The 23,729-nt window shown below is 37.1% G+C and overlaps 1 protein-coding gene across 2 annotated transcripts in view; it reads left to right on the forward strand.

Annotated features, from left to right (window-relative positions):
• The window catches only part of LOC122806901 (ras and EF-hand domain-containing protein-like), a 502,021-nt gene that overhangs the window by 330,965 nt on the left and 147,327 nt on the right, over positions 1–23,729 (forward strand). For both annotated transcript variants that reach the window (XM_044077705.1, XM_044077706.1), the window contains exons 4-5: positions 12,591–12,686; positions 13,025–13,102. In XM_044077705.1, coding sequence (XP_043933640.1) covers positions 12,591–12,686; positions 13,025–13,102 — 174 coding nt within the window. The remainder of the gene's footprint in view (positions 1–12,590; positions 12,687–13,024; positions 13,103–23,729) is intronic.

Here is a 23,729-nt window from a genome sequence, read left to right on the forward strand (position 1 = left end):
GTAAGAGAAATCTATAAGAAGTATATACAATGGAATATTACTTACTGTTTATATTAATAGAGTTAAAAATAAAACATATTATTTACTATTATTTAGTTCTAATTATTATTAGTTAAAGCATGACAGATTATTTACAAACAAGCATAAGCAGTGTAATCAAGAAAGTATAATTAGGAATAGCATTTGAAGAACATATAAACTTTTTACAAGGAATAAATATGTTATTATTCTATTAATCATATTTTCATTACTCTTCTCTCCCTGCCCTCCCCCACCCTTTACCCACTACATAATCTAAATAGAATGTCATTGTTTAAACAAAGAAAAGAAGAAAAGAAGAAGAAAAAAAAAGATAAAGAAAAAAATGTATCAAATTACTGACCTTACTTCTCCTTTTCAGAAAGAGAAACCAGTTGAATCACAACTTGCCATTAAATCTCCAGGTATTTTGACTAGTTATGAAACAAAACATTTCTTTGCACACAGAGAATAACTTTGAATAAATCTTTTTCAAAATATTTGTTGCTTCTTGGAAATGCAGGAACTATATTTAAAAAGATTAATAATGAAATAAAATGATGAGAGGAAAAAAACATAGAACAAATCATTTGTTTTTTAGTCTCTTCTTCTTCTCTGAAGTCTTCCACAAAGTTTCAGTTGCCAGTCTCTTTAATGAAGGACTAGCCCATTCCATTTCTTCTATTTTATCCAAAATCTTATTTTTTTTTGATAAACAGTAAAGCAGAGTCTAAGTCATCGAAAATTTTAGGACCATCAGGAAGGAAGATTTTAAGCTTGGCAGGAAACAGAAGGTATGTTTCAAACTGTGCTTTTTTAAGCTCCCTTATTAGTGGCAGAAAAACTTTTCTTTTAGCTATTACCATGGAAGAATAGTCATTGTCAAAATGCACAGTTGTCTCATTAATCTTAACAGGAGCTTTAGCCCAAGCAGATTTAAGAACCATCTCTTTATCAAAAGATGATAGAAATCTAACTATAACTGATCTAGGATAGTTTTTGTTAGAGTTAGTATTAGCTATAGATCTATGTGCTCTTTCGATACCAAAAGAGAATGCTTCTGGTAAGTCTAAAGTTTTAGGGAGCCATGTTGTTAAAAAAGAAGTAATATTGTTACCTTCAATATTTTCTGGCAGTCCAAAATTCCTAATGTTATTGCACCTAGATCTATTTTCCAGGTCATCCAGCTTTGTTTGTAAATGTGTATTTTGTTTCAGCAGAAACTCAATGTTGATTTCCTCTTCTTGTATTCTATTTTCCATGTCATTCACAGCTTCTTCTATGCCTGTCATCTGGATCTTCTGTTGTTGCAGGTCTATATGTAACAAGTCTATTTGTTTTGTAGTTTTTTCTATGACGGTGTCTATTTTAGTATCCATTTTATCCATCTTAGCAGTAAGTTGCTGGATTATAATTATCAGAGACTGAAGTTCTTTCTTGATGCTGGAGTCTTGAGAATTTGTCTTACTGAAACTCATTTCAGACTGATAAACTGACAGGAAAATTTCCAAAGTGATTTCTGACAGGAATATTGTTAAGATTTCCTTTCTTTTTTAGATATAGTTCAAGAACTATATAAAACAAACATATTTAGAAAGAAAATTACTTCAGAAATTAATTTTTTAAGTAATTAATTCCTGTCAGTGTAATGAAATTGGTGGAGCTGAAGAAATCTGCTGCTATCCTGTGTTCATCCTTGGCCACGCCCCCCATTGAAGCTCTTTCTTGATGCTGGAATCCTGACTGTTTGCCTTACTGGAACTCATTTTGAACAGAGGTGATGAAAGAGAAATTTCCAAGATGATTTCTGACAGGAAAATTATTGAAATTTTCTTTCTTTTTTAGATATTATTCAAGAAACTGATATTCCAAACGTATTTAGAAAGAAAATTATTTCATTAGTTGATTTTTAAAGTAATTATTTCCTGTCTGTGCAGTTAAGTTGGTGGAGCTGAAGAAATCTGCTGCTATCCTGTGTTCATCCTTGGCCACGCCCCCTTTTCTTTTCTTCTTGAGCCAGTGAACTTCCTTGGATTTATAGTTTTATTTGAATATGCTGTTGCTTGTCAATGGGTAATTGTAAATAAATAACGATACTATTCTCAAAAGACATATGGTGCATGATATGCAACAATTTCTTTCCCTCTTGTCATTTTGTTATTCTTGCTCTGATTAACAATTTTGTAAAAGGAAAAAGAGCATGCTATGATCATTCACAGCTACAATATTTCTATATTATGAAATGAAATGCAAGTGATGACTAAAGATTCATACATTCCACAGTTGAAATTTATATCTGGAATGCAATTTCATGTTTTGTTTCTTATGCCTAATTGTATTTCAGAAGCTAATGTGTTACCTTAAAATCCCTTCATATTTAAAGTAGTTGTACAGCATTCTAATATTTCTGATAATTCACCACTCATTTGTTAATATGTAAAATGCCAGTTCACAATGTGCAAGTTAATGAAACTGCAGATATTTTCTTATTTAAATGTGTAAATATAAAGGCCAAGTTTTAAAACATACTTGCAAAAAGAGTTTTGTGATATGGGTATCCTGTCAGAATCCGTGAATAACCACTGAATGGATAAAGTAACAAAATTATGGCCATCTAAAGCTATTCTATTGGATGTAAAACACACAATAACATTTTAACATAGTGGCTTCTCTGCAGATATATACTGAAAATGTTAAGCTAACTGATTTATACAGAAATGGATTTATGAACCTCGCATCTCCTGAGAATTCTAAATTTGTAGCCCAGCCACAGTGTTTTAGATGCGGTCTGGGAAACCTGTAGCAATACATATCAGTATCACTGCTGTATCTCGGGCATTACATCGAATCTGGACCAGCACTAGCCTTTAATCAAATTAAAAATGAGCGTAACTCCAATAACTCCTTTTGATGCAGGTGTGCTATTGTTCCAGTTCATTGGCTGTCAGAATTATTGTTGAGACAATCCTTGGGATCATTTGGCAGAAGCTGTAGGCCAGGAATGAATCAGGTAGACCCTGTGTATCACATGGTAGTAATGGTGGTGGTGGGGCTACATGGTATTTACCCATTTCGTGATTAGATGGTATCCTGTCAAATTCAGTACTGAAAGGCTAAGGTAGTGCTTTAAGGCTTTGATCTATGTCAGAATATGAAAAGATGATACTTTTCCTCAAAATCCATAAGTCTTTTAATCAAATCCCTAAAAATCCAGAGGTGTCATGATTCAGATACCCAGACCCAGTGGCCATGTTCTCACAAAACAATGTGCTGCACTATTAAAACTACTGCTAACAAATACAAAATTGAAATGTATACATTTCTACTACAAAGGTATTTTTTATTTATTTCATAATATACAGCCTTTGCTGGGTTTTTTTCCTAGTAGCCTTCCTCAGATGTTAAGTAACCACTGCTCAAGCTTTTGTAACACTGATGGTGATTAGGTAGTCTTAACTTAATATTAATAATGTGTGGATGCAAACATTAAAGATATTCCAATCATGATTATATAAGTAAGTTAATGCATGCCCATAGAGCACAGTTCTTGCTATTTCTGTGTGGGAGCGCAGAGACTTATTGGGTTAATGAGGTCTTATGATACACCTGAGTGTACAGCAAATGTCCTCTATGAAACATTACCTCTTATTAACATTTCACTAAAAGACCAACCCAGGAAACGATGAACATTCTGAGTTAATCTATACAGTTCTGTAAAGCAGATGTCCTGACACATTGTCCAAGGTGGATCAGGTTGGAATAGCAGCCAGGCAGTGGAGAAACCAGACAGGGTGATCTGGCACAGTGGTCAGTACTAGGTCATCCAGTCTGAGAGAGCAGTCCTGGTGAGGTCCTGCAGTAGCCCCTCCACAAGTTGGATGATCTGGATGTTAACCTCCTACAGTTTGGATACAAGAGGTACAGACTTGAACTCCCTTAACCTCCTACAGTTTGGATAAAGGCTGTACAAGCTTGAACTCCATTAACCTCCTACAGTTTGGATACAGGAGTTGCAAGCTTGAACTCTGTTAACCTCCTACAGCTTGGATATAGGAGGTACAAGCTTGAACTCTGTTAACCTCCTACAGCTTGGATATTGGAGGTACAAGCTTGAACTCCTTGCTAAGATTTTCTGGAGCACGGAAGCATGTTCCTACACTGGGCTAACTACTTCAAATATTGAGCCACATTTTTTGCCAAAAAAAGTGTTATGAGCATCCAGAATAAAATCTCCTGTAACAATAGGAGGTCACCGGATAATGACTATGATCTCCAGCTGTTAGCTCACACTCCATGAGTCCGAAATGAATGTGGGAGACAGGAGGAAGGATTGGTCTACAGCAGATGGAGAGTCACTGCCACAGGAAGATGGCTGAAAAAAAATAAATGTTCAAAAATATTAATTTGGTTTCATATTTATCTGTCTAGCCACCTATCTAATTACCTAGAAGTAGTATTTCAACTAGTTCATCTTTTGGTTGGGGAAATGGATAAAGTGCAGTTTTGTGTGTTTCTCAGCTGATTCATTTATACAGTTCAGTAACAGATCTCATTTCTTGCAGTATTTTGCAAAAGGTTCTAATTTTAATCAGAGCTAAACAGAATTAATATGAACTTATTAAGGCTTTGATCATGAAAATAAGCACTAGTACTTTGGAAATCATTGTATCTCTACATCAGAATCCCATTTCCTAGCACTGTATCCATGTAAACTGTTTCTCACTCTGCGATAAGAGCAATCTTAGAGTGAGAATACATTTGTATGACAGGACTGTGTGCTGAATTATGCAAGACCTGATCTCTATCCTTGGTTGTCTGTATCTGAAACACTCTGGATAGTTATCTGATATTGAAAATTCAGATTGAAAGACCCATTATGTTAAATATTAAGTACTGTTTGACAGTTAACATTTTCATTCAAAGTTCATTTGGCATTGTAAATTTTGTAATCAATCATAGGTTCTAGGAAAAACTAGTAACATATTAGATGTAAGTGGTCTACTATCAAAATGTTGAGCATCCCAACATCGAACCACTTCCATGAATGCTAAACTCCGACTACTGCAAAACACAAACACTGACATTTCGAACTGTGTAATCACGCCCCATTTTTGACCCATGTTAGCACTTGTTGTTTGGTGTGGAGTGGTCAGAAATGTCACCATTCGGTTTTATTTCAGCAGTCTGACCTCTCGGTAGTTTGGATTTTATGGATGTGGGTCGATGAAGTGCACATGCGACTATGTGCATTCAACATTTCGATAGTATCCCGATGTAAATCTGACATTTGGAATAAAATGAAAACTAGTCCATTGCTAGGACACATTTATTTATCCACTAAAATAAGGCGTATTAAACAAAAAAAACAGCTGCCAAATCTCAGTATTTTACATGGCCTACTTACAGCCACTCACTGACCTTTTGTGTAAGACAATAAGCTGCTCCAGTTCTGCAGGATTTAAATAAAACTTGGCACTTGTAGTCTTGCCGAAACTTTTTAAAATATTTGTGATAAATGTAAATGTCTTCACAGCTGTCTCTTGTACTGAAACATTTTCAATCTATTGCATGTTTTGTGATACAAAATACTTTATTTATGTGATACATGGGCTTGGGACTTGTACAGTAGCCCCCTTTCAGCTACAAGTTTGTCAGGATATAAGGGTGAGTATAGACAACAATGTAAAATAAATGTTTTCATTAAATGTTTCCATTTAGACAATATCCACGCCAGGGCTAGCCAGCTAGTGGTGTGAACCTTGGCTCTAGATGATTGTCACTGTTAAAGTGACACCCCGTCCCCATTTGTTAAGCTGGGAAAAAGGGATTGTGGATGGATGAATGGATTTAGACAGTATAGTATAGTATAGCTAAAATGGACAGTCAGCATAGAATGGTTGCCAAAATAAAATCCTTGATTACCAAATGAAACAAAAATGATAGCCATTGTACAGTGTATTGAGGTATGTTAAACATAGAACAAAAAGGCTACCTAAAAAAATGATGGGCAGTACAGTGCCATCTTTTATATAGTTTAGGACTAAATTTTCTTCTTAGCACAGGTTCATTCATAAGATGTACTGTTTCCATAACAAGCTCTGTTAGGATTTATATAGCTTATATTCTTGTTTTAGCCACCTTTCAAATCTAGAACATTTGTGACAGCTAGTAAAAGAAACGTCTGCAAGGAATCGTTTCACTAGGAATTTATTCTTATTATTTTGATGGTTAAGGACCTTGTAATTAACTAAACATATGATCACTATGAGAAGAGTAAGCCTGCATTGGAAAGGCATATTAGACATGAAAAAGCTATTTTTATTTATGAGAAAGCATTCAGAGATTTGCAGTATATGAAGCAATAGCCTGTTTTAAGTCAAAAGTGGGAACCAAGGCATTTAGCAATCCATACGCTCTGGTTACTGCTTTTATACTCCAGTCATAGAATATTGTTAGAGCTGCACAATTGAGAAACCAACATGAAAAAGAAGATTATAACAGAAATTATTAACAGAGGAAATTCCACTTTTTTAGCACTGTAACTTTCTCCATAAGAAACAAAAGATAAATTTTAGAACGGTGACCTTACTACTGACTATTGGTATGTTCTGTTTAATTAAACTAGCTTATTATAACTAATGCTATGTTCTGGCTATCTGAATAACTTAAATGTTTGTTTCTCAAAATAAACATACTAAATGGTTCAGGCATATTGGCACCAAATGAAATGTTCTAGGATTGTTGAATATAAATCAGCTACTCATTTATTTATGCATCCATTTTCATTTTTAAACCTGGATAGTTCATCTGATCTACTGCCCATTTTCAGCAGGGACGTGGTGAGAAAAGCTCCTTGAATATAGAAATTCATACGGATCAGGATCAGAATCATAATCACATTTACTGGCCAAGTATGCACACATACAAGGAAATCGACTCTGGTTTCAGTGACTCTCCAACTATGAATTACATAAACAACATACATGCAACTATTAAAACAAGACAAAAAATAAGTAAATATACATATACGTATACATTAAAGGTGAAAAGTACAACTCGGTTCAAGAAATACTGAAGTAAATTCTGAAAAAAACAAGTACTAACAATATGTAAACAACACTGCAGGACCCTCGAAGGCTTGGGAAAAAGAATAACCAGCCTAATAAGTTAAATTAACCATTTATGAACTTTTGACAGCTTGAGGAAAAAACTGTTCGTATATCTGCTTGTTTTGGTGCATATTAATCTATAATGCCTGACTGATCATAATACTTCAAAAAGATGGTGGCCTGGATGTGAAGGGACGATGATGACTTTCCCTGCCTGTTTCATGACTCTGGAATAGTACAGGTACTGTAAGGAGGGCAAACTAGTGCAAATGATATTTTGTCAGACCTGACTATTCAGTGTAAGTTATTTTTGTCATGTTTAGACACAGATCCAAACCACACTGTTATGGATGAGCTGACAATAGTCTCAATGACTGCTGTATAGAACTGAATCAACAGTTCCTGTGGAGGTTGAACTTCTTCCTCAGCTGTCGCAGAAAGTACATTCGCTGTTGTGCCTTTTTTATGATGGACCCTACAATGGTCTCCCACTTCAAATCCCAGGAGATTATAGATCCCAAAAACTTGACGGTTTCCACGCTGGCAAAGCCGTATTAAATATAAAGAGGGAGGGATAATATTGTAATACCACTCCTAAAGTGCACTGTCATCTCCACAGTTTTAAAACTGTTAGCTCCAGATTATTCTGACTACAACTAAGGGCCAGCTGCACAACCTCCCATCTGTATGCAGACCAATCACTGTTCCTGACGAGCTCAATAATGGTTGTGTTGTCCATGTATTTAATCCATATTGATCATACAATAGCTAGATGTAAATTTCCCCAGTTTCACCTGCTGTTTCCTATTGGTCAGAAAACTGGTGATCAATTAACAAGTGGAGGCAAGAACAGAAAGCTGGGAGAGTTTCAAGTAAAGAAGTTCTGGAATTATTGTATTAAATGGAGAGCTAAAATCCACAAACAGAATCCTTGCATATGTCCCTGGGTTGTCAAGATGTTGCAAGATATACTGCAGACCCATATTACCTGCTTCATCCACTAACCAGTTCTCTTGATAAACAGACTTAAGGGGGTCCAACAAGGGAGCTGCAATATCCTTCAAGTGAGCTAACACCAGCCTCTCAAATATCGTCATGATCAGTGATGTCAAAGCAACAGGCCAGTAGTCATTCAGTCCTGTTATACTGGATTTGTTAGGGACCAGAATGATTGTATATTGTTAGAAACTTAAGGGAACTTCAGACAGCTCTAATGATTTATTAAAAATCCGAGTAAAAACAGGAGCAAGTTGATCATCACATGTTTTAAACAGAAGGGTGAAACCCCATCTTGACCAGCTGTTTTCTTAGTGTGATGTCTTCTAAAAAAAGACACATCCTCTTCAAAGATAATTAATGCAGGTTGAATGTGAGAATGTATGGAAGAGAGAGTCATAAAAGTCTGAATACTGAGAGAGCTGACAACAGTGTCAATTGAAGCCTGAGGTTAATCAAACCTGCAGTAAAAAGCATTCACGTCATCAGCCAGCTGGTAATTAGATGCAGTGTTGGGGGAATGGTTTCCTGTAGTTTGTAATGTTTTGTAGACCTTTCCACAATGATGCAGGATCATTGGCTAAAAACTATTTTTTCAGCTTTTCAGAGTAGTTTTTTTAGCCATTTTGATTTCTTATGTTAGTATGATCCTTGCCTGTCTGAAGTGTCCTATCCCCACTTCTATAGGCATCGTCCTTGGCTTGACGAAGCTGCTTAAGTTTAGCAGGTCTTAGTGGAGACACATATCTTCACAGAAGCTAACATAAGATGTTACTGTGTCTGCCTTATTCATCCAAGTTAGCAGCAGATGAAGATAATATTGATGATATTACATCCAGTAATTGGACAAGGTATTAGAAAATAGTTATTTGAAGATGTAATACGTTCACCATGAAATATAAAAATTGTACACTGCACAACAGGCTTAGAAGGTAGCATAAGAAAATCTGTAAATTACATGTGACCAGTGTCTATAAGTGGTGCAAAGTGACAAGGATTCCTGATATAAGTAGATGCAATTTTTATAGAAAATAGGAAGATAAATGGAGATTGTATGGTAGGAATATAGGAGTTTAAGTGAAGGAGTGAGTGTCGGGGAACACAGATATACAAGTTTAGAAGCTGTGGAAATTAGTAAAAAAAGGCAAAGGTGTTATTGGGAAGACCATTTTGATATTACATATTTTACTGAAAGTGAGGCTGGTGAAACATAAGTACTCATGCAGATGATGCAATAGTTAATGGGACAGCAGTGATTACTAAGATAAACTGAGCAGTGTAGAAATAACTGGAATAAATATTCAGTGAAACCAGTTTATAAAATGAATCAGCAGGAAGGTGATTCAAGCATGGGGAATTCAGGATTTTGTAAAACTCAAAGAGCAAGATACTATACACTAGCTGCAGTGTTGAGGAAGGATAGCTTACATCCATGGACAAAACTCTGAAAATTTGCTTCAGAGGCCTTTTCATCATGGTATAAATGTGGCATACAAGTCATTGGAGGAAACAAGAAGATACAGATGAATGCCTCTCTCAGAAATAGTTTTATAAAGAATTGGTGGAATCCATACAGGTAGGAGAAGCTGGACAATGTTTCTAGTATCTTGAAAATGGTAATCAAAAGTCAAGAAACCCTTTTGTACTCCATTATGTTTACTTCAGTCACCTATGCCTTTGCCAAATGGAGAATCTGGCCCAACATTTTGACAGTGAATTTCTATAATGACAGAAGTAGTGGTTCTATGCAAAACATTTGCCTATTATTTTATGCATATATCTTGTCTTGATAGTTGAAATTATAGGCAACAAATTGCTCTAGTTTTCAGAAAAGTTTACCTTTGATTGCTGATACTGCTGTGTGGCAGCACTAGACGATATATATATGTGTGTGTGTGTGTGTGTGTGTGTGTGTGTGTGTGTGTGTGTGTGTGTGTGTGTGTGTGTGTGCAAAACTACCTGCCATGCAAAACTGAGAAATGTTTCTTTTCAGGATAATTTATCATCCAATCAAGATATAGCACTTATGCCTTTGTTCACTTACAATGTCATAGTATATTCAAGAGATCCCCCAATTGAATATTGAATTATAACTTCATGCGTTGTTTTTTTGTGCAAGACATGATCATTGCATCCTGCAGTCCAACTGCAACAAACAGTGCTGTTTACTGTCATGGCTTGTCAGGTAATATAGACATTTGCTTTTTAAGTGTGAAAATTGTCCATTTAAGAACATTTGTTTTGTTCCTTATTTATGGTGATTGCTTTGATAAACAGAGCCTAGCTCCTTGGTGAAGAAGTCTGCCTTTGTGGAGTAAAGCTTTGTTTCTCTGTGAGGATATTTGCTTTTGAGGAACATATCATGGTTCATTTGTGTAATTTAAGTTAGCTCCCTTATAAATATGTTTACCTTCTGGGAAAAGGTATTGGTTCATGTAAGGGTACTTGAATTTAAAGACTATATCTTGTTATTTCATGATTGATTTTGTTTGAATTCTGGGAACATAAGTCTCTTTCTTGGTGAGGATAATTGCTCTTGAGAAAAAGCTTGGTTCTGAGGTGAGGATGCTTGACTTTGGTGAACAGAAAGAGGCTCTGTTGTGCATAGGTCTACTGTTGGGGAATACATCAAGGCTGCTTTGTGAAAGTGTCTGTTCTTGGAGAAATAAGCTTTCATTTCTTGATGAGGATATTTGCCTTTGAGGAACAGTCAGTAATTCCTTGCTCCGTGTGTTTGTTTCTGGAAATTGTAGTAACTACAGCTTGCCTCCAGGTTTAAGGCTGCCAGAGATAAAACTCTTAAAATGTAAGGTGGCGTTTTACTTATATCATGTATCATTTGTTTTTATAGAGATTCAAGTTGTTAGAGCATACAGTGAGAGACAAATTCAAAACCATTGAATGATCGGGAAGGTACTATTAAAGATTTCTTTATACATTAATGGGAAATTTGAATGATAATACAGGAATATCAGTCTCATACATCATAGTGTTATGGGACTGCCACAGTGTATCATGCATCCCACACTTTTGTGGCAAAAATGTGACTGAATGGATACCACAATGGAAGAGGCAGATACCTGCATTTTTTTGTTTGGTTGTATTTTTTGGAATTTTCTTTTGCAACTGTGATAGTTTGCAAAATGACAGTATTCAGGCACAAAGATCTTTTGTTATGTATATCATCTAAATGGTGTGTACTGACTTGTATAATTAGGATTATGGTACCACACAGTGGGTAGTGAGTTGTATAATTAGGGTTATGGTACCACACAGTGGCTTCTGACTAGTATAATTAGAATTATAGTACCACACAGTGGGTACTGACTTGTATAATTAGGGTTATGGTAGCACACAGTAGGTACTGACTAGTATTATTAAGGTTATGGTACCACATAGTGGGTACTGACTAGTATAATAAGGGTTATGGCACCACACAGTAGGTACTGACTAGTATAATTAAGGTTATAGTACCACACAGTGGGTGCTGACTAGTATAATTAGGATTATGGTACCACACAGTGGGTACTGACTAGTATAATTAGGGTTATGGTACCACACAGTGGGTACTGAATAGTATAATTCCAGTTATGGTACCACACAGTGGCCACTGACTAGTATAATTAGGGTTATGGTACCACATAGTGGGTACTGATTAGTATAATTAGGGTTTGGGTGCCATTCATTGGGACTGACTAGTATAATTAGGGTTGTAATAACCCACAGTTGGTATTGACTAGTATAATTAGGGCTGTAGTACGACACAGTGGGTACTGACTAATATAATTAGGGTTATGGTATCACACAGTGAGTATTGACTAGTGTAATTAGGGTTATGGTATCACACAGTAAGTATTGACTAGTATAATTAGGGTTATGGTACCACCCAGTGGGTACTGACTAGTATAATTAGGGTTATAGTACCACACAGTGGGTACTGACTAGTATAATTAGGGTTATGGTACCACACAGTGGGTACTGACTAATATAATTAGGGTTATGGTACCACACAGTGGATATTGACTAGTATAATTAGGGTTATGGTACCAAACAGTGGGCACTGACTAGAATAATTAGGGTTATGGTACCACACAGCGGGTACTGCCTAGTATAATCGGGGTTGTAGTACCACACAGTAAGTACTTATTAGAATAATTAGTGTTATAGTACCACACAGTGGGTACTGACTAGTATAATTAGGTTTAAACCACCATAGTACCACAAAGCAATTTACATATCTGAGAAAGAACATCTCCTCAACAATGTGAAACTTAAAACATAAAATCTTAAGTTCTGGGTAATGAATGACAAGACCCTCACACCCTTTACCCTACATGCCTTTAGTTAATTTAACCTGTTCCAATGCTGCAGAATATTTGGGCACATGGCTGCAATGTGCATGCCGGATGTACTATTGCAAACTAGTTGAATTATTGTTTAATGGTTTCATTTTTCCTTCATTGTCAGGAGAGGTTGAGACAAGAATCTCTAATTGCTGAATTACAACAGAGGCATGAGGAAGAGATGTTTGACATTCAGACTACAAATGAAAGATTGAAAAAGGTGAGAGATGACATTTGGTCTTTTGTTTCAGAGGGTGGCCACATAATAACCACTAATATCATCCAGTAACAGCATAATAACAGTACCACTAATATCATCTGGTGACAGCATAATAACAGTACCACTAATATCATCTGGTGACAGCATAATAACAGTGCCACTAATATCATCTGGTGACAGTATAATAACAGCACCACTAATATCAGCTGGTGACAGCATAATAACAGTACCACTAATATCAGCTGGTGACAGCATAATAACAGTGCCACTAATAGTCAGCAGTTTCCTTTCATTTACACTTTTATTCATTTCCACACTTCATCTTTTTCTTACCACAGCAAGAAGAAGCAAAGAGGGATATGGACTCCAGGCAAGATGGCGTCAAACTTCGAGACCAGATCGGTGATCTTTCTCATGTAGGTTTCATTGCCCAGATTAGTAGTCTTATGAGTGTTAAATGTAATTAGTTGTGCTTGTAATCTTTACTTTAAAACAGCACTGCCTTTTAAATGTCTGTATTTATTGAAGGTGCCTCAATGCTCTGTCACCAGAGAACATTTTCTTTATATGCAGTAGTTTTAGTCGTAGGTCAGAAATCATTTATTCATTAGTTCAGTTTAAATTAGAAAAATATTCTTCACAGGTGTTTTAAATGTTTAAATGTTAAAGCAACTTCTGAGGGGCATTGTTTGTAAAACAGAAAGAATGTGGTATTCAGGTTAGATGATAACAGAACAGACCTGCATAGTCTTGCTTACAAAAATATCAGAATAAGAACATATTTTTTCGTACTCAGTAATTTAGATGTATTTGTCATTATTGTAAACATTTTAAGATTGTAGACTTAGGGTGAGACGCCAAACAAATTCATCAAGCTACTGCAAACTCTTCAGTGTATTTAAAGGTGCATTGTAGTAAGTAATATTCATGGGTGATATGCAGAGGAATAGTAACATTGGCAAGGCAGATTTTTATCCAGTGAACAATATACCATATATTGACTTTGCTTACATTGTGGTTATATGTACACATGTTTATGTGGAGTATGCTGATGAATTGTAATTTATATATTTTGTTTGTGGGCCATTTTAAGCCTAGCCAATTACCCCATGTGAGACTCAAACTATGCACCTCGTTTGTAAGGTAAACACCTTGACCATTATGCCAGCCTCCCACCCCAATTCCTCTCTAAATTGTAACATTCAAGCACTGTGGTATTCCAAAGCTTTTGGAGTAAACTTTTGGAGCTTTTGGAGTAAAGGGGCAACATTACGAAGAGGCTAGTGTGTGATATACATATAAATTGTAACTACATTAACTGTAATGTGTTTATATAATGTGTGGTGTGTGTGTGTGTGTGTGTGTGTGTGTGTGTGTGTGTGTGTGTGAGTGTGTGCGCGTGTGTGTGTCTAATGTTACAATTTATGTGTATATTCCACATGAACTCTGTTACGTTAGCCCTTTAAACATTCCAGAAACATTACACTGCCCCTTTTAATCACACTGAACCCTTGTAGAAACTTGGCATAACACTTTTTGGAATCCCACCCTTAGTGTCTGTAAGGTTTCAAGTGTTATTCTTTTGAGTGTTATTATCTAATTATTAGTTTAGTGAGAGTATAGGAAGCCTTATCAGTTACTTAGTGTAGTTATTGTGTACCATGTCCTAGGAATTTCTTTTGTGGGAGAAAATATTTTTTCTCGATAAAGAATTCCTCTGTAAATGCAAATAGGATTTGCAAGGGGTCCCTCAAAGATCAATGCATAGATCCTTGTTATTCTCTCTCTGCTCACCAGTGAATTTCTTTTAGAAATTAGTGACTGAATAATGTGACATAATACAAATGGTCCTGATAGAGTATGTGACATAATACAAATGGTCCTGATAGAGTGTGTGACATAATACAAATGGTCCTGATAGAGTATGTGACATAATACAAATGGTCCTGATAGAGTATGTGACATAATACAAATGGTCCTGATAGAGTATGTGACATAATACAAATGGTCCTGATAGAGTGTGTGACATAATACAAATGGTCCTGATAGAGTATGTGACATAATACAAATGGTCCTGATAGAGTATGTGACATAATACAAATGGTCCTGACAGAGTATGTGACATAATGACATAATACAAATGGTCCTGATAGAGTATGTGACATAATGACATAATACAAATGGTCCTGATAGAGTATGTGACATAATACAAATGGTCCTGATAGAGTGCATCAACATTCCAGTAAAAGAAGGAAAGAGGAAATCAGATGCTTCTTAGAACCAGTCATACAGACCTGTATTATTTTTTTGACTTTTATGAGGAAAGCTTATTTCCCCAGTAGTTAGCTTCCTGCACAGGAGTGAAGATGTTTTAATTACTACATCCAAGTGAGTAAGCCAGAGATGCACACTTGCACACAGTGTTGCCCACTAGTGCTTTGTCTGCGGTGCTTTGCAACTTCAGTCCCCATTAGTAATCCATGTGTAGAATCGATCAGTTTGTACTTAAGGTGTTTAACTTCTGCAGACTTGCCACAGGGATTATTTTACTACTTGCTGTGACAAGTAGTACTTCATACCTTAAGTTATCCTATCCTAAACTGCCTTATGGATTTTTCCCACTGCTGAATTCAGACTATACTGCATATTTTATTTCTGTTTCTAGTCTTCACTTCTTACAACTGCAGCTGTTCTAACATTTCCATTCTTTGATTACTGGATGTCCTACCTGCTTTCAGAGCTCTGAACCACTGAGCATACTGCCACTGAAACATCCTCCAGTCTCTATATATAGCTGTCATTTCTATTGTGTGACATCTTGCTGTAACAAAAATGTATATTCATCTTCATGTACTTTTATAAAAATCTTTTTAATGGTACCTTTAGTCATATTTTATTGCAACTCTATGGTATCCCCTGTATCAGGCATCGCTGATACTACAGTTCTTAAGATGGACTTTACAGAAAACATTTCTCTAGATTTTACAGCCTGTCACTCATTTAGGATCACTAGTTGCAGCAGGGTCATATTCATATTCCTTGAAGATCTTATCTCAAGTGTTTCTCATCCCAAATAACCTCAACCTTGATTTAGTATAGGCTGAAATCACCCTCAAGAAAAGACATTTTTTTTTACTTTGTTGGCAATCTATGTCCTCAGAGGAACTTAGCAAACACCAAAATATGCTCCCTTAACCAGAAATCAAACCAAGGATGGTTTTATTAGATTTCTATTATTCAGATACCAGCTGGACCTCCTGCAAATCCAGAAGTCATTCTACTTAGGCCTTTCTTGAGAATATCAACTCCAGATCCCTGGAGCAAATAAAAAGTTTCCTTCTAGAGGCTCATACCTGAGAGATCTTGTCTTAATTAACTCCTCTACCCTCTGGTCATCCTCCTAGTGTTACATTCATTAGTCAAGTCCGACCATTTAGGCACCTCATAGTATTACATTCACTAGTTAGGTCAGACCATTTAGTTCCAATAGTCTACTTACAGTCAGGGACGTCAGCAAAATCAATTTATTATATTTTATTTATAGGTTCATAGGTGTGTACTAGGCTAATGGCCCTGGAGCCTTTACAAGCCTGGCCCATAGAAGTGCTCTGGCATCATGCCACCTGTCATTAGTTCCCAGTGCCTCTATCAAGTAGAGCCACTGCAGTGATCTCCAGGGTGAACTTTCTATTTCCCATCCACACATCAAGATTTCTCTTGAAGAGGGCCAGTGAGATGCTCTGCTTGACATGTATGGGAAGTCTATTCCAGAGCATGGGCAGTCTCTGGGTTATGAACCTGTCCCTCCAGCATGTTCTGTTGATTATGGTAATGAGGTTGAGGTCTCTGGAGCATGTGGTATGGAAGGATTTGAATTTCTTTAGATGTAGCATTTCTAACAGAGCTGGGTCAGACATGGCTTTGTAAGTCAAGCAGAGATTGCCTCTTAGTAGACGATATGAGACAGAGAATTGCTGGAGTTTTTTAAGTCTGTCCATATAGGACATGTTTTTAAGGCCCATGATCCTCTTTGTGAGGTACTTTTGTAGCCTTTCTAGCTGTTGCATGTGTCTAGTGAGGTACATGCCAAATGAGGCATTATACACGATGACTGGCCTAATGAGGGAAGAGTAGAGAGAGATGATAACCTCTTTCTTCCTGGATGCAAAACCCTTGGTAATGACATGTGCCACATAGAAGGACTTTGGCAATGTGGTGCTCGAAGGAGAGGTTGCTGTCAACCTGTGTCCCCAGATCTCTTATAACACCTTCAGTGTTCAGTTGGCTCCAATCGATGTGGTAATTAGTGGGAACTGTTTTTCCCAAAGGAGAGGACAATGAATTTTTTGGCTTTTAAGCTTAAAGCCATGGTTTCGACACCAGTCATTGGTCTCAGTGAGGCCTTTCTGTAGGATGTCTACATCACTTGGGGAGTTAATAATGGCTCCCAGCTTGCAGTCTGTGAACTTGGTCAGCCAGAGTCCCTCCATGTTGGCCTGGACTTCTGAGAAGTAGATGCCAAACAGGAGAGGACCCAGGACCGATCCCTGGGAGACTCCATGCGTGACTGGTCGACAGTCTGACTTGGAGTCCGCTACTTTCACACTATGGGTTCTATCTGTGAGCCAATTTGCAATCCACCTAGTAATAAAAGGGTTGATGTCTAGTTTGGTGAGTTTATCATTATTAATTCCTGGGTGGGGAATGGTATCAAAGGCTTTGGCCAGATCAAAGTAGGCTGTATGAACTGCCTTGCCCTCATCCTACAGCTCTGGTGACTGACTCAAAGAAATCAACCAGGTTGAGCAGACATGATCTACCTTTTACAAAACCAAATTGTGTGGGATCTAGAGTTTGGAGATTCCCTATATCCTTGTTAATTAGGTCCATGATGATGCACTCCATAGCCTTACATATCAGACTCCTCAGGTTAATGGGGTGATAATTCCCATGGTCTGTAGTCGCTCCTCCTTTATGGAAAGGGATGACTGTAGCAGTGTGCCACTCAGTAGGGACAAAGCCTGAGGTGAGGATGTGATTGAACAGGGTGCACAGATGTGGTGCCAGTTCACTTTTTAGGTCATGTAGAACACATCCAGAGATATTGTCAGGTCCCATGTTAGCTGTATTCTTGGCCTTGGACAATGCAGCTTTAACCTGTGCTGCAGTAATGCCGGGTGCCTGGCATTCCTCCTGTATTGTGCTTGGTCCTTTAGGGAGGGAGGGAGGGGTAAAGTTGCCAGTGAATCTGTCAGCCAGTATGTTGGCAGTATCTGTTGGCTCAGCATAGGAGGTACCATTGTGCAGTAACTCAAAGCAAACCTGGGTATTGTCATGGAGATTCTTGATATAACTATAGAAGGCTTTGTTATTGTTTTTAGTGCCTGTCGCAATTCTGCCTTCATAGCTGGCTTTAGAGGTTTTGATGAGGGATCTCAACTTTTTCTTCAGGCTAATAAGGGAGTTTTTCCAGTCTTGGGACTTCACCTTTTTCTGCAACAGTTTCTTCCTTCTGTTGTAGAGTTTATTAATGGCAAGGGAACACCAGATTGGCTTCCTTTTTTTGGAGGAGAGTGTCTTGGTTCTGTTGGGTATGGCTAGTTCCATGCATTTATGCATGTGTTCGTACAGTGCATTGGTGTATGATTCAGCAGTCATTAATCTATTTTCCATTTACATGGGTGCTGTGAAGTTAGCCACCTCTGTTTTTTAGGAGCCCAAAGTCAGCTCTGGAGAAGTTTTTTTATCTTTAAAAAAAACAGCATAAATGGTCCAGTCACTCAAATCCCATAATACTAACATCTCAGCTCTAACCAAGGGATTTTACCATCTATTAAATCACTTTACAGATATTCTGTCATAAGCAAACCAATAAATACATCAAAAGCTCAGTCTGGTGGGGTAGTAGATTATTTATACAAGAAACATAAACTCCTATACATATATAAATGGTGACATCTCCCAGATTATAAATCAAAATTTAACTATTTTGTAAAAAAATGACCTCAAGTAAGCTATAAGAAGCATAAAACTGCTTATGCATGTGAAGCACTAAAACTACTTATGCATGCAAGACAATCACACCTAAGACAACCACAAGTTTTTGTTTTTTTTAGCTGAGTACTTAAAATCTTCAGTAAGACTCTTCCGTGCACTGAACTCATCATAAATTGTACTACCCACACCAACACAGAATCCCTTGGCTAACATCTTGGCAAATAAAGTCATTTCTAATTTTATTCCAGTTACTCTACCTTTGGTCCCCCATACCAGTTTTGGTGAACCACCCCACCTTATCAATATTCACTGATTGTCATCAGCCCTTCCCAGTACAAAAATATAACCTCCATGAGGCCAGACAACCTACATCTCCATGGGGCCAGACAACCTACATCTCCATGGGGCCATTATCGATAGTGTCCATTTCTCATACAACCTCTCCATGGGGTCAGACAGCATATCCATCTGATTGCTGGTAAGCTTAAAACATCTTTTAGCCAAGCCTTCTTGTAAACATCATCAATTAAATTATCTCCACACTCGATGTACCTGACTAATAGAGAAACACAGTAGTTACCCACCTCAGTAAGGACAACCGCTCAACTGATGCAGATAACTACAGGCCCATCAAGGGATGTGCAGGATCTGCATACTCTAGACTTCACCCTTCAACTTTGTCAGGGACACAGCATGCATTCTTAATACTGATGTTTCTTTGAAAAGTTGCCAAAGTCCTAGATGAAGGACATGCCATCCACACTGTTTATAAGGACTTAACCAAAGCATTTTATGCCATTCCCTGACTTTAACATTATGAATGAACTCATCCAACTGAACATCAACTCCTACGTTTGTTAGCTTGATAACTTGGTATCAAACAGAACCCATTCAACCACAGCAAGTCATACCCTCTCCAAAAAGCAAAACATAATTTGTCACATTCTTCAGGTTTTGTCCTGGGCCTCTATTCTCTGCAATCTATTTGTCTAAAGTACAGGATAATAACATGGCTTATTAACTTTATAAGTTACTGGTCATCCTAAACTGATCTGTCATTTCACTACTATTCCAACAAGGTCTTGATCACACTAATAAATAGTGATCTAAATGGTGTTACCCTACAAACAAAGAAAAGCTTTATGGTTACCTTTGATAAAACGTTTACTCCTGCACAGTGTCATATAAATTGAATTCGCTTTTAGATTGACGCCATGATCTGGGATTTAGGAAATCACATATAGAATGTCTTGTCCTTAAATTAGTATATCTCCAGCATTGTCAGATAATCCTTCTGTTTCTCTCGTCTTACTGCTATGGGTCCTCCTCCTGATTTGATTATGTTATATCCAATTTTCCCTTTACACTGCTCTCTTTCACATCATCCTAGAATAGAAAGATCCCATTATTTCATAACCAAAAGAATTCAAGGTTTAAAAAACTTATTGTATGGATAGGCTAAAAACATGCCCTTATTTTCTAAAGCACAGATTCGTGTGAGGTGATATGTGCCTTGCCTTCCTAGATGTGTCAAACTCTAGTCTCTGTGACCTCCTTTTCTTAAAATGAAAAAAATCCTCATTTAATACTCATTTCAAAGATGTAGTTTTAAGCCAGAATACAAGTCCTGATCATTGCCTAGTGTCTCCCATGCCCATGGAAAACATTTCTCCTTTTTATTAGACAGTGTAAAACTTCAGCAACATTTAAAGTTCAACTAGATGAAAGGATAGGATTGTATAAATTCATCTTGCAAATAACTGAATACCTCTCAACCTCTTAGAGCAAGAAATCTGGACAAAGCCATAAGTAATGGGGGGACAAAGGCCCAAAAATAGGGACAATTTTTAAATACTGCTCTTATAAACTTAGAAAGTTGATAGAATAACAGGTTTTGTGTTAGCATTAATTTTCTGAATGGTATGAAGTCTGAAACTCAAATGGCTGTCATTAATTTCAGACTTCAGTCTTTAATAACTTGCCAATGATTTGCCAGAAAAAACATGATTTTTATGAAATGTGGACTGAAAATATGAGGCAAAATCTTGACATTCTGCAAAAATCTGTACAGTTGAGAGGTATGAGTAATTGGATAAAAGCTTTTAAGTATGCCATGCTACATGTTAATCATGTCTCAATCCTTATAATTCCTTTTCTTCTTTCCTTTTCCTGTCTTTACTCCATCTTCTCCCATTCTCCCTTGCCTCTAACATAATCCAAGCTAATAATATTATCTAAATCTCCCAGTTTAACCCAGCCTCCTACCATCATCATCTGAGCTATTAGTTTACCTTCAGTGTCCTTTTTTATGGCATCGTTGGCTTATCTAAATTGGTCTTCATACCATGGGTTAGTATTAGCATAATAAGCTGTGAACAATGTTAAGATTGTCTTTTTTCTAGCAAAAGTCTTCTTATGCTTTTAAAATAGATTTCTGTGTAAGTATTTACCTTAGTGCATCATACAGCCTAACTAAAGAATGATTGTCTTCTACTAATCTTCATCATTTTAAATATGCGCACATTGTGCTGTAGTTTCCCCACTTTTAGAAGAGAGACATTGGCTTCGTACCCTTCATGAAGTTCTGAAATGTAATTTATTTTCCCTGTGTTCTTGAATCATTGCTGTTTCCATCTTCAAATAACAGTTTGACAGGTTCATTCTTTTATGGAGATGAGACGTCTTAAGACCTCATTAACAGGCTTTGCCTGCAAAGCGTCTGTTGTGATCAGTGTACCATGTCAGTAAACAAGTTAAGTAAAATAATATATAAATAAAAATTCCCTGTCTACTTCAGCTTTATGATCAAAATTGGAAGTAATCATTACGTGATCTGTTTGTAATCCCGAATCGGTGCTTATGTTCTGTTCCGTCTTACCTTCTCTCTGTATTGATATGTGACTGACATAGATGTGTGCACTTCAGGCATGTCTATACTAGTTAAAGGCAAGAATATTATAGTATTTTAACCTTCTGCTGCCAGATCCCTTTTGCTATATTCCCACTTAGGCAGCTCTGTTTGAAGGGTTTAAAGTACTAACCTTAATGATGATGTTGTTGATAATACATGGACTTTGTTATGAAGACAGATTCCAATTTAAGTCCTGCCACTGCTGTATCATGTACACAAAGGTTGTATACCAAATAGGAATTACCTTCAGCACATGAACACACCAACACTGAGGTGCTGGAAAAATGTACTCTGATGGCATATATCTGCTGCTTGAGTCACCCACACAGTAGGCAAGATGTTTCTGTCACAGCCTGTTGCAGTTCACAGCCATGTAGGCCACTGGTATAAGTCTCCTTTCACTGCCATCTGTCTTCCCATACCGTGGCTAAGACTAATAAAACTGTAGAGGCTCATCAACTCTTTATTTCCATCTTTCTGTGACATCCCTTCATATCTGTTTAATGTATTTTGTCAGTAATCTCTGATAAACACAAAACCATGTGACACTTCCCTTCCCCATTGTCAGCTCTAACAGCTATTCAAACATGGGTTGACTGGGCTGCAGACAGGGTTTCAATCCTCTGTTCCATTTGTGTCATTAATCTCTGCTGACCTCATGCCCTGATCACCCATGGTAACTTCTAAGCTCTTTTTTCCTTTATTTTCCTACCACCAGCTTTTCCCAAACATTATTCACATGTCTCCTGTTAGGGCAGAAAGACAAACCCATCAACAAGTAAGAGGTGACAACTAAGAAATATGAAAGCTGACTGGCTGTCATTTATACCAATATGTGAGACAATTTTTACTCTTCAGCATTATCCTCCCAACTAGACCAGAATGTACAAACATATGCAATGTATTTACTTTTAATTTCCTGTTTTGTGTCTTTATCACCACTAACCTCTAGTCACTGATGATAACCAGTTTCAGTATCATTCATGTTCCTATTCTTCAGCATATATCCTCCTGGGAGATGAAAATGAACCCTGTAACCAGTAAGTTAGGTCTGAATTCTCTACCTTCCTTTCCACAAGCCGTACAAGTGCCACACCAACTTGCAAATAGAACTTGCTTCCAATGTAGTCAACTGTCTGGAATGTAGTGATGTACTTGTCTGCTCATAAGACCCTCACTCTTCAACTTAAAGTGAAACAGCAGAAGTGAAAACCACTCCATCCCTTCAGTAGACCTGAAGCCATTAGCTGATAAAGTTTGGCTCTTTCCTTGTCTGGCCCTCTACACTTCAGCTGATTTGTGAAATCTGACTTACCAGTAGCTTACATAGACACAATGTCCCTGCACCACTGGGATAGCACAGATGTACAATGAGTTAATACAGAGTGGCTGCTGAGTTATTAATGCTCAGTGGATAAATAGTTTGTCATACTCCCTAGATACCTAAATAGGTTCTTTACCATGAGGTGGCCCTCTCCTCCAGCAACTTGGCCTTCCTTCTTTGGCTTTGAGTCATGTATACAGGCTACTAATTTAGTCAGGTTACCCAGCCTAGCAGTAGTTGCAATACCTCACATCAATGACCCAGCCTTTAGTACTGTCCTTCACTGAACTAAGTGACTGGATATTCTTACCTGGGGTTTAGCTCATTTAAATACAATTTTCAGGAGCCTCTCAAATAAATTAGGCCATGTTCATGTTTAGGGCTGTTGGTGCTTTCCTGATTCCTTCATTTTTGATTTTTTTTCCTCTGCATTTCTTCTGGGATAATCCCATCAGCATGTTTTCATCATGATATAGCAAAAACTATTTTGTTCTTCCTGGTAAGAAAAAAAAAACAGAACAATTAGAAGATGGCTGCCTTCTACAAGTCTTTATATAGTGTTGTAATCCAACAGAATCTGAAAAGACTGATGAGGATTCCTAGGAAACAGTGAACCTATCCATTTACGATTGCAAACTGTACATGAAGGGAATTTATCATACTAGATGAGCTATAACAGAAAAATGCATTCTGTAATTATAATACAGTGTCGCTTCAAAGAATGACTTAGGTTGACTGAATAGTCAGCACCTGTTTTGCTGACACAATTTGGTTGACAAAACAGCTGATTTGACAGTTAAGCAAGATATTA

The sequence above is a fragment of the Protopterus annectens genome, chromosome 7.part0, assembly GCF_019279795.1.
Source record: "Protopterus annectens isolate FY-2018-M chromosome 7.part0, PAN1.0, whole genome shotgun sequence".
Classification (NCBI taxonomy): domain Eukaryota; kingdom Metazoa; phylum Chordata; order Ceratodontiformes; family Protopteridae; genus Protopterus; species Protopterus annectens.